The sequence below is a fragment of the Gracilinanus agilis genome, chromosome 2 (assembly GCF_016433145.1).
Source record: "Gracilinanus agilis isolate LMUSP501 chromosome 2, AgileGrace, whole genome shotgun sequence".
Classification (NCBI taxonomy): Eukaryota; Metazoa; Chordata; class Mammalia; order Didelphimorphia; family Didelphidae; genus Gracilinanus; species Gracilinanus agilis.
Window position 1 is genome coordinate 113,312,382 of NC_058131.1, and position 18,345 is coordinate 113,330,726.

At 37.4% G+C, this 18,345-nt stretch overlaps 1 protein-coding gene across 1 annotated transcript in view; it reads left to right on the forward strand.

The window, feature by feature from the left end:
• The first annotated feature begins 1,761 nt into the window (after positions 1–1,761).
• The window catches only part of PAPOLG (poly(A) polymerase gamma), a 49,025-nt gene continuing 32,441 nt past the window's right edge, over positions 1,762–18,345 (forward strand). Inside the window, exons 1-5 of the mRNA XM_044660673.1 lie at positions 1,762–2,018; positions 6,105–6,263; positions 7,637–7,703; positions 17,945–18,026; positions 18,110–18,223. Coding sequence (XP_044516608.1) covers positions 2,002–2,018; positions 6,105–6,263; positions 7,637–7,703; positions 17,945–18,026; positions 18,110–18,223 — 439 coding nt within the window. The 5' untranslated portion in view covers positions 1,762–2,001. The remainder of the gene's footprint in view (positions 2,019–6,104; positions 6,264–7,636; positions 7,704–17,944; positions 18,027–18,109; positions 18,224–18,345) is intronic.

The following is an 18,345-nucleotide window of genomic DNA, read 5'->3' on the forward strand; positions in this document are numbered from 1 at the left end:
TTCATGTCCAGCTTTGCAGTTTACTACTACATATGTAAATTTAAACTCCAGCTCTCTGGAACTCAGCTTACTTATCATGTAAAACTGGGGTGTTGTACTAGAAGACTTTTAAGATCTCTTCCATGCTAAATCTATTATCCTGTGATCTACTGCTACAACAACAATAATAGTTCACATATCTGTATTGCTGTAATTTTTACAAATGTTACATATATTATTATTTCATTTGGTATTCTCAACAGTTCTGTGAGATAGGTACTATAATTCCCATTTTACAAATGAGAAAACTAAGGCTGTGCAGAGGTTAAATGACTTGCTCATAGTGGCAAAACTAGTTAGTATCTGGGGCAAAATTTGAATGTAGGTGTTCCTGACTCAAAATCCAGTGCTCTGTAAAGAGCTTGCAATCTTTACAGTTAAAGATTTGTACACTGTACAAATGTACAAGTACATTGCCCAAAATCAGGCTTTGGTGTAAATTATTGCAGGTTTCATATGTAAATCTCTTTTTCTGATCTACTATATATATGGAAATGCTCATTTTATTTGGTGCTTAGGTTCAAAATAATTTTTTAAGAGAGCTTCCATATCTTTCATATATTCATTTGGAGTTCTTATATAAGATGTAAATTATATGTATCTCCAACAGAGAGGTGATGGACTTAATAATATACTTGAGATTCTTTGTAAAAGGCCCACCATAGGAATTTCTTTTGCTTGACTATGTATACTTGTTATAAGGGTTTTCTTTTCCACTTTTTCTCCCCAGTGGAGAAAGGGAGATGAAATCCAAAGGAATCAATTGAGGAAAGACTGACTCAGCAGTATAAACCAATTATGCAATTTAATATTAGTGTCCTGTAAGAAATGAAAAGACAAGTTTCAGATACCTGGAAAAACTTCCATGAGCTCATGCAGCCCCAAGTGAGCAGAATCTGAACAATAGTATGTCAATATTGGTTTTTTTAAAAAAAGAGCAATGATCAACCATGATTTCTGTAGAGTTTATGATAAACACTAACCCCTTCACTTCAGAAAGATAATGGACTAATTTACAGAACAAGAAACCTATTTCTTGGACATGGCCAAGGTGGTAATTTGTTTTGCACAATCACCACTACTATTGTATAATACAATTTTTTCTTTTTAGTAATTATGGAGATGGTAAAATGAAAACATTTTAATTTCTTTCCATTATCAAGAATTTTCTTTATAACTTACAAATCAAAAATAAAAATAAATGAAATTTAAACATACAAATAGTAAACAAATAGTAAGTATATGATAAATAATAAACAGAATAAAACTAAAAGTAAGCCAAAAAAATTTTAAGTAGAACAAATGCTTGTTCACTTAAAAATAAACTCATCTTTAAGAAAGCTATTTCGGAGCGAGCACTAGAGGCAGAAGATAACTGAAAGGCATCAACGAAGACATCAATGAAACCCCGCGGTAGGTCCCAAGGCATAATCTCCGAGGTTCCTCGGAGAGTGAGCGTCAGCCTGCTGGGTCTGGGGGCCGGGAAGAGGAAGAGCCCCGGATTCACAGAGCCACACACCTGGATCCCGCCCCGCTATGGGCCTGAGTAGAAACTCAGTGATTCTAGGGTACTGGGAGCGCAAGCCACCGCTAGGTGGAGAGGGCACGGCCATCCCAGAGCCTAGCGTGCGGCGAGAGGAAAGGTTGGGGGCGGAGTCGGCGCCGGCGCCCGCCGCGCGAGGCCCGTCGGGAAGGAGCGCCATGTTGGCGTTGGCGGCGGCGGCAGCCGCGCTGTATTGTCATAAATAGGGCCGGCCCCGTGGGCTTGGGCTGCGCTACTGGGTTGGATGTTTCGGCCGCAGTGAGTGAGCGAACGAGTGAGTGAGCGAGCTAGGCAGCTAGCGAGCCAGCCTAGGAAAACCGAGGGAGCGAACGGAGAAGGAGGAGGAAGAGGAAGGTGCGACAGGGGTAGCCGAGGGGAAGAGCGAAGGACTCTTGCCAGAGGTGGAGTCGCAGGAAGCGATGAAAGAAATGTCAGCGTGAGTGCAGGAGAGGCCCGCGGGGTAGCGGGCGGGATCTGGGCCCTGCGGGCGGGGGCGGCAGTTGGGAGGTGTCCCGTCGCGCCCTCCCAGACGCTATCCCTTGCTACCCCCCCTCCCCACCCCCACCCCACCCAGGCCTCATGCCGGGTCCGCCTCCCCGCCCCTCCCCCGGGGGCTGCGGCTGTGGCGTTCCTGTTCCTTCGCCCCCTCCCCCGTCCCCCACCCGCGACGTGTCCCGCTGCTGATGCTGCCCAGCGTCTGGGAAAAGAGTGGGGTGGGGTGAAGCAGGAGTCTGTCCGGCACACCCTGTGGCTCCGGAGCCTGTCCGAGCCCATCTACGCTGCCTGCTGCCTCCATGCTGCCCTCCTGTCCCCACCCCACCCCACCTCCACCTCCAGTCCTCTTAGTATCCCTTCATCCCGTCCAAAGGATGCCGCTTTTACTCATCGACCATATTCTCCAGTTCCCAATTGGTGGGCTCTGCACTTGGCTGCTTCTGCTTAGCTGGTTTTCTCGGCTCCACCCTCCCCTCCCCCCAACAAAAACAATACCAAAAACACCTACCAGGTAGTGATTTAGTAAGTGCCTTCTAGTTTGCTGGCTCATTTCACTATGAGAGGAATCACCTTGGTTTCCCTTTTCTTTAGTCAAAGAGTTTATCTCATCTTTAACCTCTCCATCTTAAGGTCTTAGTGTTGTTGGGGGTTTTTTTTAATCGAAACTACTTATAAATTTTGTTCTTGAAAGATTGTTGACTAGTTTTAATTTCTTATAATAACTTTTGTTATGCTATCTTTATAATAACATTATTTTCATTTAATAGCATGTTGTAACAACTTATAACTTATTATAATAACTATTATTCACAACTATTTTCAACTAATTGGTGTATTCAACTAGAAGAAAGGAAATACTTTTTATCCGTAGGCAGTTTGGGTGGGAGGATTTCAATGGTTTAGGTTAAGAAAATCTACCAATTCAGACCCTACTTGCTCTGAAATTTCTGTCTTAAGAAAATGGCCCAGGGCTTTGGAGAAGTTAAGTTATTGTCTAAAGGTATGGTGTGTCTGAGATGTCACTTGAACAGGGCCTTGTGGACTTTGAGGCCCATCCTATAACCACTTTCACAATCTTCTCTCTTTCAAATACCTGGCAACACAAAGATTGTTAGTCATCCTGTGGTCATTGTCTGGAAACTAAGTATCTTCCGTTTTGCCCTTATGATTAAGGATCAATAAGTATTTTAAGAAGGATATTAAGTTATCTTTTGACCCTAGTGTATGATTCCCCCTCCCTTTTTTTAAAGTAACAATCTTTGACTAGGAAGCTTCTAATTCTTACTGTAGCTATAGGCTTAATAGCTATATACTGATACCTTTATCACCCTATTGAATTCTTGTGTCTATATGTTTCTCAATCTGTTATCTTTGGTGATGTCTTTTAGTCTAGAAGGCCTGGAATCTTTATCAGTTTATAATGTGTAGTGTCAAACAAAAACAATATGCATTGTTGATGTTCAATCATTTCAATTATAACCAACTCTTAAGACCCCATTTGGGGTTTTTGGGCAAAGGTACTTGGAGTGGTTTACTATTTCCTTCCCAGATCTTTTGAGAGATGAGGAAACTGAGGCAGACAAGATGAAGTGCCCAGGGTCACACAGCTAGTAAGTGTCTGAGTCCAAATTTGAACTCAGGAACATGAGTCTTCCTGACACCATTGTACCATCTACCATATGCATTAGGACATTTTAATTAGTACATTTGAGAATTTTGCAGAAGGGTAGATGGACCCAACACAATAAAAATAATTTGGATTAACTCTGATAGAATAAAAGAAGAACAAATTCTCCCTACCTCCCACTATCCCCATAAACCTAGATCCATTACCCTATTCTCGATTCCGTTTCTACGCTTTTTCTTCTTTTCAAAAGCCTGAATATTTCCCAAGTACCTTCTAATTTAACTTTTTTTCACTAGTAAAATAATTTGACTTTTCTGTTAGTAGCTCCCTTTCAGAGTGAGTTGATAGTGTTTTTTGTTTTGAATGACTGAAGTCACCTTTGATACGTACTAGCCTAACTTTTGAAAAGCTACTAGTTTCTTGGATTAGCTATTGAAAATATATGTAAGGCAAGCTAGGTGGATAGAGAGAGCCAGGCCTGGAGTGGGGAGGACCTGGGTTTAAATTGACTCCCATGTTTCCTAGTTGTGTGACCTTAGACAAGTCATTTAACCCTAATTGCCTAGCCCTTACTGCTCTTCTGTCTTGGAACCAATACTTCGTATAAATTCTAAGACAGAAGGCAAGGGTTATATATATGGAAAGTTCATCCTATTTTAATAGTTGAAAAGATGGTATTGATGTACATTGGTCCAACTGTCATGAGGTGGGCACCATTCTCATCAATGGTCTTGAAGTCAAGGTTGATCTTTTTATTCAGTCTTTAAAATCTTTTATGTTTTGATATCAAATAGTAGTGGTGTGCTTTTTTTGGAATGCTTAGTATAATGAAAGAGCACAAGACTTAGAATTGGAGACCTGGGTTCAAAAGAATTCTGATTACCTAAGCAACCTTGGGCATGTCACTTCTTCAGGCCTCAGGTTTCTTATCTTAAAAATTTAAAAATTGGTTAGACTATCTCCAGGGTCTCTTCTAACTATTAACATTCTATTACTCCATCTAAAACTTTTTATTGTATGTTTTACACATCTCTTCTGGTCACCTAGACAGCTCTTCAAAAATTAGGAAAAACAGGTTTTAATAACTAGCAAAATGTGGGAGAACTACAGACTATACCTTTTTTCCCCCTGTACCTTCTTAATAAAGTGCCATTTATACAATTGAATACCAGATGAACTTCTGCTCCAAATGATGTGATACTGTATTATTTATATACTCTCATAATATGATGGCATTTTAAGATTTTCAAAGTTCTTTTACATACATTCTCAACAGAGCTTCCCAAGCCTTTAAGTACCATGGATGTTATCCCCATTTTACTGTTAAGGAAACTGAAACAGAGATATAGTCACTTGTTGACATCTAGTATGTATAGACTGGATTCCATCTGGGTATCTCTTGACTTCAGTTGCCCCACTAATGAGTGAAAATCCCTAAGATAACAATATCCAGTAAGAGTTCTATAGAGGACCAGGAATTATCTCCAGGATCCTTCCCTATTTTTCCTTCTCCCCAGCCCTGGTTGAAGGAAACATTCCCTTCCTGGAGAGAGATCTTGGGGGAAGGGGATGATGTGGTGGTTAGATGAAAGAATTTAGGTAAGGGATTTATATTGTGTCTTGGGCTTTCAGAAAAGAATGCTTATTTATGGCAATTATTAATAAACCTATATCAAGTTTATATGTATGTTATTGGTATAGTATTTTGATTTTCACTGACCTTAAAAATGATGACATTTAAAATAAAAAATGTCTTTAAATCATTATATCCTGTTTACACAAATGGGTTCACAGGTAGACTTTTTCTCAAATTGAAGAGTTGCTAATTGTGTTGAAGTAGAATATGGTATTCTTTAATCTACTGAGCATTATTGTATAGGCAGTAGGAGTTCAGACATTCATATGTGTATTAACTCTGAAAATTCTAGTTCCTCATCCACCTCCCCCCCCCAAAAAAAACCCCCCAAAACACCAACATTCAGACATTTCTGTCTCAAAGCATTTTATCAATATTTTTAAAGGGCGAATTAATAAAGATATTAGTAGTACCTACTTCTATGAATTTTAGACCAGCCTGGTTGTTTACTCCTTTAAGATATGGTGATAGTGGCACTGACTCAAATTTTATTCCCTGCCTTTGAGCTCTGTAAAATAGTTTTCCTTAATGCTAAAGCACATTGCTTTTAACTTGAAAAGTCATACTATCACCTTCTCTTCAAAAGCCAGAGACCTGAGAAAATCATGAGTGCCTTTTTTGACCAAAACTGAAACATCACCCTGGTGTAATGTACATTAGTGCCTTTAGTAAGTCCTTAAAGTGAAATTAAAATATAATAGATCTACTGAACCAGTGTCTCATAATAATTTTGCCTTTTTCCATTTATATTTCTCCTTAAGCAGAAGTGCTGTGCTGGAGACCCAGCGTCAAAAGCATTATGGAATTACATCTCCAATTAGTTTGGCACCACCCAAAGAAGTAGATCATATTTATACACAGAAGTTAATTGAAGCCATGAAACCTTTTGGAGTATTTGAAGATGAAGAGGAATTAAATCACAGGTATGTAATTCATTTAACAAACAGTGGAGTAACCTTCCATGTGCAAGGTTCTGTGATAGGTACTATAAGATAGAATTGTCTGACATGTAGCCTACAAGACTCATGAGTGCAGCCTGAACCAGGTTATAATTTAATTGGGAAATATTTAACAAAATAAATAAAAATGCAATAAAACAGATAATATTACATTTTAAAACTGTGTCAATATATGGCCCACAGAATTCCTTATATACAGAGAAGTGACCCCCATTTCTATTTGAGTTTGACACTAGTACTGCCAGAGATACAAAGATAAATGAGTTACCTCTGACTTCAAGAAGTTTACCATCTAGGTTAAAGATGAACATTTATAAGAAACTTGCCATCCAGATTAAAAGTTAGCATTTATATGAATAACTACAATATTAGATAGATTGTAAAAGACCATACAAGGAATATACATAAAATGCTATTAAAAGAAGGATAGATTGTAAGAGCAGGCTGTTCTCCCTGCATTTAATAAATGGCATTTGAGTTGGACTTTCAAAAGTATACTATAAACAGATGGAACTGAGTTTAGAAAGGGCATTCTAGGTTTGGGAAAGGGTGTGAGCAAAAGGGGGGTGGTTATTTGGACTATTCAGTGTTCCTCAGTTTGGTTGGTATGTAGGGTAGAAGAAAGGGAATAGTGGGAATTAAGATTAGAAGAATAGGATGGGGCTCTTTGTAATAATTTTCTTTTATGATAGAGGCAGTATCCTGGATGGAAAAGTCAGTTACCCTCTCTGGCGTCAGTTGTCTTCATCTTTAAAATGGGGTAATACTACCTACCTCACAAGGTTGTTGGGAGGAAGTTGGTTTTTAAATCTCAAAATAGTATAAATATGAGCTACTATTATTTAATAAGACTGTCCAGTATAGGTACTACTTCTTAAACAGATATGTATATATGGGTAAAATCTTGTACCCCTAAATAATTTTGATACAAAAAAAAATTTGATACATGAAAAATAACATGGGCTCTAGGTAGCATACTTGATAGGGCACTGGGCCTGGAATCAGGAAGACCCATGTTCAAATCTAGCTTCAGAAAATAGCTGTGGGAACCTAGGCAAGTTGTCTGCTTAATTTCTTCTTCTATAAAATGGGGGAAATAGCACCTACCTACCAGGGTTGTGAGATAATAATTATAAAGTGCTAAGCATCATACATTGCACACTGTATAAGCATTATACAAATGTTAGGGGTTTTTTTGTTTTTGTTTTGTGGTCTGCATAGCACAGCTTTCCACCGAAACCAGCATTTCTAGGGATGTCATTCTAGTTAAAATTGAGAACTTATTTTGTTGTTTTTGTTGTTTTCCCCTAAACTAAAACCTATTATTTTTATTGTAGGCTTGTTGTTCTTGGCAAACTGAATAATTTGGTAAAAGAATGGATTTCAGAGCTCAGTGAAAGTAAGGTAAGAATCTTTTAAAATAATAGGCTACTCCTGATGTCCCAAGGACACACATAGCTAAGGAACAAAGACATGATTAGAAGAAAATGCCTGGCAAAATCTTAGGTATCTGGAATCCTCAAAGAAAGAATAATTTCAGATAATCCTGTTATCTAAATAATTCAGAGAGCTGAGAATGTACCATTTTAGACACCACATTTTTTAAAAATAAAAATTTGGTTGGAAATCTTTTAAACATTTTCCACATTCTTTTGGTTTCTATCTCCTTAAATAGAGTGTACTATGCATAATGATGCCTTGTGATTAAGCAAAAATTTAATGATGATATCACTTATTGTACTCGTGTATACAGTAGTATCCTCAAGGTCTATTGCAGTGATGGAGAACCTTTAAAAGACCTAGTTCTGGGCCTCACCCCCCCAGATTGAGTGGAGTGCCTGTCCCCCCACTCTGTACCCCTCCCCTGCAGGGAGTGGTAGGAACCCTCCTGGCGCGCGCACACACACATACACACACACACACACACACACAACTATTGAGCTGTTGGGCAGAGAGCTGGGTGAAATGAGGAATGTCCTCAGCATAGGTGAAGGTGGGAGGAGTGGCCCAAGTGCTTCACTCCCCTCCAGCTCTGCCACCTGTGAGCTGTCCACCTCCCCCATCTTGCTGTACTTTGAGTTATTAGGTATATTTTTATGATATTTCTGGCTCTTTCCTATTAATACATTTTACTTGTCTTTAATGTCAGTGTGGCCTTCCTGTAGCAGTTTTTCTTCTTATGCTTCTAATCTATTGTGGGCTTGGAAACAGACTAACTAAGCTTGTTAGGACTCTGTAGAATAAGAGTAGAGAAACTGAGTGAATACTTCTCAATTTGGTTCAGTGTGTGTTAGATACCTTTGTGCAAGGCCCAAAAAGTCGGGTAAAGTTGGTCCCTGAAGGATAAGCATTAGAATGAAATGGTCAGACATATTCATTAAGAAGATTATTTTGGTAGCTGTAAGAAAGTTGGATTGAAGAAAGGAGTAGCTAGAGGCAAGAAGAGAAGTCAGGAAACTTTTAAAAGGTACAGGTACATCAGTGATGGGCAACCTTTTGAGCTTGGTGTGTCAAAATTCGCCAAAAAAAACGAGCATAACTCGGGTGGTGTGTCACTTTGAGAAAAATTTCACGATATTTATGGTTTAAATAACAAAAATGTATAATTGTAATATATAGCTGTATTTAATAAACCAAAATAGGTAAATTATTATAGGTAGGATTGTCATCTATAGTGCACAGAGAGTCTACACTACAGTACAGCAAATGTTTCATCCTCGGCATGCGGCCACGTGTCATTGAAAATGGCTATGTGTGTCAGTGCTCACACACGTGTCAGGTTTGCCATCACCGTGTTACATCAGGAGAGGAACTTCATTTATGGTCATAATGAATGATCAGAGAAGAGATTCTTTTTGTACAACATCTAGTCTTCACAGAAATTCAGAATTGGAAGGGGTCTCAACTCGTACCCCAAACAGAATCTTCCTTTATAACACATTCAGTATCTTGTGGCTTTTCAATGAGAGATGAACCCACAACTTCCAGATAAAAACCATTCTCGTTATGGATAATTTGATAATTGATTATTTTCCCCTTACATCAGTCTAAATTTTCCACTTTGCAATTTCTATTACTCTTGGTTCTGCCTAAATAAAACACATCCGATCCCTCTTTTACTTTGACTAGTCTTTCAAATACTTAGAGATAGCTGTATTTTGCCCTGAGCCATCTCTTCTTCAGCTTTAATCACCTTAATTCCTTAAGCTGGTCTGTGACAGGGACTCTTAGAATAAAGAAATCTCTGGGCCATAATTCCGAGCTAAAGATCCAGACTTTAATTGTGGAAAATTAAAGCTGGAGATCTTACTACACCCAGTTTGTGATAAGACCCCATATAGATGTTCAACAATATGTTTTATGGATTTTTTTCGTAGCTAATTGGCACAAGTCATTAATGCAGCAGAATATACAGAGGATGTTAAGAAACATGCAATCATATTTGATAACAGGAGTTTGAAACATTTACTTCAAAGTCCAGTAACTATCATACTATTTAGTTCAGAGTAACCTTTCTTGCCTAGGATACCCTGGGAGTCTATAGTGGCATAAATCTTTAAAGCATCAAACACCTGAAGAAAACAAGGTTGTTTTCATACTATCTAATCAAGCCAGCTGAACACTCCACTCTTAATGAACCCAGCTCCTTCTGCAGGGGTTTTAGCTTCCCTAGATAACTAAAGTTATCAAAAGACCTAAAATTTTTATTCCTCCAACAGAAGCTTTTAATATATTTTGTTGCTACAATATTTTAATGTACCAAACTATCCTTTCTAGTATTATGGTTAATATTCTATTATTATAATTGACATCTTATACATAGTTTGCTAACTGGGTCTAACTTTACTTAATCAAAAAGATCATATGTAATCACTCTGTTCATGATCAATAGTATAAAGGCAATAAAGCAATTTTCCTTTCAACTCCAAGATTTTCCCATCCTGGTTACCTTCCTCTGGACACTCCAGCTTATTATTCTTCCTAAAAGGTAGTACCCAGTACTAAAGAGAGCCCTCCAACCCCAGTCTGACCAGGGAAGAGGAAAGAATGAGACTCCATATTCTCTAAAGCTGGGTCTTTAATGTGCCCAAGACTGCACTACCTTTTGCTGGATGCCATATCATTGCTGGCTGTTGATGGCATTGAGCATATAGTCTACTTAAAACCCTCACCTCTTTGTCTCAAAGCCTCTCTCCTCCAGTTTGTACTTTGTAAAGCCTATTTTTTGAACCCAGTTGTAAGAGTTTACATTTATCCCTATTAAATTTCATCTTATTAGATTTTTATCCCAGTGTTCTGGATTGTCAAGATTTATTTGGAGCTTACCTATTATATTAGGATTCCTCAGTTTTGTGTAATCTGTAAATTTGATAAGTTTTGCTTCCCAGAGACCTCTTTTTATTGCCTTCTTGGTTCTTTGTGATACTGTATTTGGAATAGTTGAGGTTGCCATATAAGTTAGATAGTATCATACATGTCTATTCTAAAAGCTGTTTTATAGTTCTAGCAGATTTACCCTGAACAAATGAGCATTTCCTTCACCAAAGTATAGTATGACAAATTTGTACTGACGTGAGAGAAAACTTATTGATTATTGGAGCTATTGAAAAGTGGAATGGGCTATCCTAGGAGGTAGGGTGTTTCCCATTGATAGGAGTCTTTAAACAGAGATTAAATTACTGGTCCTCAAGGATGTTATAGAGATATCTGCTCAGGGGTAGCTTAGACTAGATGACATCCTAGGTCTCTTTCAACTTTGAAATTTATTATTTATATGCTTCCTCTTTAGAGCTGGATAGAGATAGTCAGGAAAATCTGGGCCCTCTGATACATACTGGCTATGCGACCATGGGCAAGTTATTTTACTTCTCAATGAGTCACGCCACCTTCTAAAATTACATTGTCAAACAGTTGGCAGTATGCACTGGTAAAAGTTTCATCATCCATGAGTTACTTCAACTCTGCAAACCAACACCCCACTCTCTGCTGTCCCCCCAAACTGCCTTTTCCCATAAGGGGAGAAATAGCCAGTTTTCATATCCTTTAGTCAGATTTAATATATTTTTAAAAATTCTAATCTGATATAGATGTTGTGGGATCATAGGTAAAGCTGGGAGGGACATTAAAGGTTATATTGTCTAAAAACCTTTTTTTACTAGTGAAGGAACTTACTGACCAGAAGAATGCATGTAATTTGCACCAAGATCACACAGGTTGTCTGTAGCAAAGCATTCAAATCCTTTAATTGCTAATCTAGTTTACTTTCTGCTTATACCACTCCCCTTTGTCATTTTCTAAGTTAACATTCCATTTGTCTCACTCATCCTATTTTATCTCTACCTGAGACCTCAAACTTATTTCTCATCATTGACTAATCTAAGAAGATTATTTCTACTTGCTGGTTTTATGTCAGTCCTAAACTAGGATCTGTTTTGTTAGGAAAGATCCAGGGTGGGGGGTAGGGGGGTGTCAAAGTTCCTCACTTTCTTAGGAAGGCTCCAAAGCTGTTCTTCTCTCATATAAAATGCTGTTCTGTCTCCAATGGCCTTATTTTTCACCACAGGGAAAAATAATAAAATATCCAGCAATTATTGAAATGCTCTCTCTGTGTAAATCATTTTTTTAAAATGTAACTAGGAAATTTACATTTTAAAATAGAATACAACCCCAAATCTGTTCATTTTTGCTAGATGAAATTGAATTCTTCAGTGTTGTGATTAACCTTTTATTTCCCATGGTGTTTGAGCAACTCATCTAAGATATTTGGCTATTAAAGGTAGGGAGGTAAATTATGAGATCTTACAGTTTTACATAGCTCTTTGTTATGTGATTGGTACTAATTAAATTCACTTACCACTAACCTACCAAATAATATTGACTTTATTCCCTTTGGCATAATCATACTGACCTTGAACTGTGGGGAGTTTAAAATAACTTTTCAGTGTTCCTTATTTATTCAAACACTTGAGAAATTCTGTGGATTGTATGGATTTGTTGATAACCTCATTTTTGCCTATACATATATCCTTTTCTTATGTATAAGCTACTCAATTTAGTTGAGATGTCTTTATCTAGGGCTTCATGATTGCCAATAATTTTATTTTAAATAAGTGTCTGCTTTCAAATGGGAAAGTATTTCGATATTTGCTATGTTTACATAGATCATCATATTAGATTAATAAAGTTTCAAGAAACATTTGAGAATTAGATTTTAGTGAAGTAAAATAATTTAGATTTCCTAAAGGCTTTTGTTTAGTCTTAATAAAGAGGCTCAAACTGAAACAAAATTGGGTTTGTTATTGACACTTTTCAAATGTGTATGGTTTTGCATCTAATAGAATTTGATCTGTGCTTGGTAATGCTATTTAAACAATTTTATCAGTAACTTGGGATAAAGGCATAGTTGGCATGCTCATTAGATTTGCAGATGACACAAATTTGGAAAGGGTAATACTGACAGAATTAAAAAATACTTTGGCAAACTAAACCTTTAGGCTTGAATTAAATAAAAATAAAGTTTTATATTTAATGCCCCCAAAAAATCAGCTTTATAAGTGCAAAATGGGAGAGGCATAGCTAGATAGCAATTGTGCTGAAAAAGATCTCTGATTTGAGAGAACTTTGAGCTTGATTTGATGAGTCAGTGGTATGATGCAGTAGCCAAAAAAGCTAATGCAGTCTTGTGCTATATTATGAGAGGTATAGTTTCCAGAGATGGGAGGATGATAGTCTTATTATACTGTTTGTCAGACCTCATTTGGAGTGCTCTTGGATGCCTAATTCCTAGGAATCAGGATTTGAGAAGAACATTAATAATTGGAATACATTCAGAGAAGGGCGACCAGGATAGTGAAAGGCCTCGATTAAAGGAACCTATCCATGTTGAGCTTGGAGATGAGAAGACTCAGAATGCTACAGTAGTTGTCTTGACGTACTTGGAAAGTTGTTGTGTGGGAAAAGTATTGAATTTGTTTTGTTTGTACCCAAGGAAGTAACCCTAGGAATAATCAGTGATAGTTGCAAAAAAGGTACATTTAGGCTGGATGTCAAAGAAACTCCCTAATAATTGGAGCTGTCCAAAAATGGAATGGACTGCTTCAAGAGGTAGTAGTTTTTTCTTAATTGAAAATCTTTAAACCTTCAAAGTTAGAATGTTTATAGTGCGGATTCCTTTTATATATGGGTCTGACTGAGTACTGGGATCCCTTCCAAGTCTCAGATTCTTTGATTCATGTCAGTAAAATGTTGGTTTTTAATTTTTACAGCTTCCTCCCTCTTCCCCCACCCCAATTTCCTAATTTGGGGTATCCTCCTTTCCTTTTTCCTTTTTTGTCTTCTCTCTGTATACCCTCTGTCTTTGTGATTTTAGAAGCTCTTATAGGCTCACTTGTCTCTGCTAGAGATTCCTAGATCTAGATAGCTAGCCTTATTTGCTTTCCTAAACTCCAGCCCCACATCACCAGTTGCTTATTGAACTCTATCCCATCAAGTTTTCAAACTCGTAATATCTAAAACAGAATTAATTCTCTTTCTTCCTAAAGCCCCTCATCCTCCAGACTTCTCTGTGTCTTTTGAGGACACTCTTGTCTATCTACTCTAGATGTCTAGGCTCCTTGATTCATCTGTCTTAAATACCTCCCCTCATCAAGTCAGTTGCAGAATGTTGGTTCTGCTTCTCAACTTTGCATTAAAGCCCCTCAACTACCTTTCTTGGTTTATACTCAACATGAATCACTTAAGCAGCCAGGTAGTGTAATAGATAGAGCCTGGGCCTGGGGTCAAGAAACCCAAGTTTAAATTAGCCTCAGACACTTACCCACTGTGTGACCCTGGTCAAGTCATTTGATCTGTTGTATCAGTTTCCTCATCTGTAAAATGGGGATAATATTATCTACCTCCCATAGTTGTGAGAATCAAATGAGGTAATATTTGTAAAATACTTAACTTAGTGCTTGGCACATGGAAAGTGTTATATAAATTATCATTTCTTTCCTTCATACATTACTTCCTTTCATGTGACAACTAGCTGGTGCGGTGGATAGAGTTGTTGGATATTGATTCAGAAAGACCTGCGTTTAAACGTAACCTCAGACACTCCCCTTTATGACCCTGAGCAAGTTACTCAAGCATCTGCTTCAATTTCCTCATCTATAAAATAGGGTTAATAATAAAACCTTCCTCCTGTGATTGTTATGAGAATCAAATGAGATAATAATTGTAAAGCATGTAGTACAGTTCCTGGCCCTAGTAAACACTATATAAAATACTATCTATTATTATTCTTAAGTAGGGTAGCCAAACTGGTCCGTTTTAATCCCTAAACTCTGTATCCAGGATTTCTCACACATTGTCCCTCATACCTGGAATGCACATCCTTCTCACTCTACCTCTTAGACTCTCTTCCTTTCTTCAGGACCCAGTTCTTGTGCCATGGCCTACAGGAAGCCTTTCCTAATCTGCTTCATTGTTAATGCATGTTCCCTTATCCTCCAAATGATAACACATGTTTATATGTTGTATCTCACTTAAGGGTAAGGAGTGTATTTGATTGTATCTTCGATGCTTGGAACAGTGCTTCACGTGTAATAAGGGCTTAATAAATACTTGTTTTAGTGAATTAGATAATTTGTGGTTGATTTAGGAGGAGGAGAGGTCACACAGGTAGGAGAACTAAGAGTAGTGTCACAAAAACTTAAAAGAGAAAAGAAAATTTCAAGAAGAAGAGGTGGATCAATATTGTTCAAGACTGCAGAGAAGTCAGAAAGGCTGAGGATTGAAAAAAAGGCCATTGCTAAATATTTATTGTTTGAAGTGTAAGCCTACAGATTTCAGCAGGAGTAGTGCACATGATTTATTTACTTCTGTGTAACTTTATTTTCAAATTAGTACATTTAAAACATTTTCAACTTAAAAAAACCATTTTCAACTTAGATGATAACTATCATACTAACAAAGTTAAACATTTATAGCGAAGAATATGGAATATTGTGTTTAGTTTGGAGCACCACATTTCAGTAAGGACACTGGCAGGAGGGTCAGGAAGGTGATACAGTGGATAGAGCACCAACGAGGATCTGGTTTCAAATTTGGCCTTAGGCACTTCCTAGCTGTGTGACCCTAGAAAAGTCACTTAACTCTGTTCACCTAACTCTTGCCCTTCTGTCTTAGAGTTGTTACTTAGAAAGTATGTGGTTAAAAAACAAAAGACATTGATAAGTTAGGACACCTTGACATTTACTGCTTATTGACCCATCAAGTAGGGTGACCAAGAGAGTAAGGGAATTGGAGTTATTTAGCCTGGAAAAGAGGGGACTTGCGGGGAATGTCATGGATGTCTGTGTATTTACTGCTATATTACATGGAAAAGGGATTGAATTTGTTCTACGATATTTTTCCTGAAATCTTAATCTAATGTCTATTTTATCCTATATAGAATTACATATTCTATATATATTATATTCCATAGACTTGTTCTATAATCTTATTCTTAAAATACTGATGCTCCATTGTCCCAAAGAAGGTGTTTGTGATTTAAAGTGTATAATTGTGTTTGATTATGTACAGGGTACTTCAGTTAAATCCTCTTGGGAAAACAAGGAAATGTAGTGCTGTGAAGATGTTACTTAACTCTTTTTGAGGAGATGAGAGAAACTATTTATGACTAGACACTTAATAGTGTCAGAGATTCTATGTGTTCTGAAAGGAGAGCTCATCGTAGTCTAAGTTAGCAAAGGAGAGCTTCACAGAGCACCACTGTAAGGGGTGCTTTTAGAAAGACTGACAGTCATAGGAGGAGAATAGTCCCCTAAGCACAGCACCTAGAGAGTACAAGACATGTCTGGAAGATGATAAGACCAATGTGGCCAGAGTAGCTACGTGGCAAATTATTGAGAATATTTAAGCAGGTGTGTGATAAAATCAGAACTGGGTTGTAGGAAGAATAATCTGGAGGTGGCATGTGAAATGGGTGGGAGGGATGGTAGGCCAAAGGCTGGTGTGCTGGTCCAAGACTAGTTCATGCAATAGTTCCAAACTTGGAATTACAGTAGTACTACACAAGGTGGGACAGAGATGCAAAAGATTCCTCAGTATCAACCAGAGAGAAGTAGAGAGATTTAAGTTTATTTATCTGCTTGGAAAGATTCAGACAAAAGAAATCAAGTGTCTTTCCTGACTCCACTCCTAACTCTTCTAACATTTTCTATTCCTATCATCTCCCTTTTTAATAGTATCTTCCTCCATTAGAATGTTAGGACCTTGAGGATAGGGAGCATTTGTTTTGCTTATGTTTCCAACACTTAACACAGTTTCTGGCACCTAGTAAATGCTTAACAAATACTTTAATATATTTTCTGTGTTTTGATATGGTGATTGATAGTACCAGTGTCAGAAATAGGGAAATCAGGAGGGACAGACAGTTTAGGAGTAGAGGGGAGGGCTCCTCTGATACACTGGGTTAATTGATTTTCAGTGTATTTGAGGTGACCGATAAACATTCAGATAGAAATATCGCTTGAGCTAGTTGGAAATATGTGAGTGGAACTTGGAAAAGAGATTGAACTTGAAAGAGATTCAGCATGGAAGTAATAAATTTTAGCCATGAGAGTAGATATAGTTTAATCTAGAGAGGATAGAGGACCAAGGGCCTTCTTTCCCCTCCCCCCACTTATTTGTTAGATTAATGGAGGAAACAGTATAGATGAACAAGTGGCCATAGGTCAAAAAGAATCTGGATAACATCATCATGAACAAGTGTTTTCAAGGAAAGAGAATTAACATTGATATCTCATGTATTGGAAAACTCTTTAGCCCCATCAAAAAGAGGACCAAGGAAATAGTGTAGATTTGGCAGTGGTGAGGAGAGTGGTCATTAATGACCCTGTTAATAGGTTGATAGAAGCAAAATCATAAATGTTTGGCAAGAGGGATATGGTACTACTGCTAGTTAGACTATATCTGGAGTATTGTATTTTTTTTCTAGGCACCATGTTTTAATTAGTTAAAAACATGGACAAACTCTAGTCAGTCTAAGGATGATGGAAATTTGCATAGGTGAGGGGACTGAAGAAGAGGAATTATATACTTCCTCTTCTTGGCCTCCAAGGATAGAATTAGAAGCAATATGTGGAAGGTCGAGGATAATTCAGATGCTACATAAGAAAAAATTTAGTAACAAAAAGTGCCAAATTTGGAGTCAGTGGGATCCAGCCATTTTACTGCCTATTGACCTCAGGCACATCATTTAACTTCTCTAAGCCTCAGTTCCCTCAACTGTAAAATGAGGGGGCTTATGCTAGAAAACATATTAAGGTTCTTTTAGCTCTAACTCAATGGTCACATATAATCACTAGATACTTGTATAAGTACTCTGTTAGGGATAGCGTATGGGGAATTCCTGTTCAAGTGTATTTTAAGTTAAATAGATTTTGAGGTCTGTTTCAACTCTAATATCCTATAATTCTGTAACAGTGAAAGGAGGAAGAAAACTAGGACTGTCAAACATTTGTTTTGTAAATAGAGAACTGTGATATAATTTCATAAGTCTGTTTTTACTCTAAACTGTGCTATAGTAATACTATTTATCTACATAAAGAAATATCATGGTTTTTGTCCTAATTTTAAGAATTTGTTTTATTTCATTTCAGAATCTACCACCTTCTGTTGTGGCTAATGTTGGTGGTAAGATTTTTACCTTTGGATCTTATAGACTGGGAGTACACACTAAAGGTATGAACATTTATATTCTGTGATATTTTAACAACATTGTTTAGCATATTTTTTTCTTAAAAGGAGATATTTTGTATTTGCAGGTGCTGACATTGATGCACTATGTGTTGCACCCAGACATGTGGAAAGATCTGATTTTTTTCAGTCCTTTTTTGAGAAACTCAAACATCAGGATGGAATTAGAAATTTAAGGGCAAGTATTACTCTCTTGAGTGTTAACTTAATACTGATGATAAACATTTGTTTTTATCGATGGAATATAGATCCTATCTTTAAAAAACAATCTTAAGCTATTTGATTATTTTTATGAGATTAAATT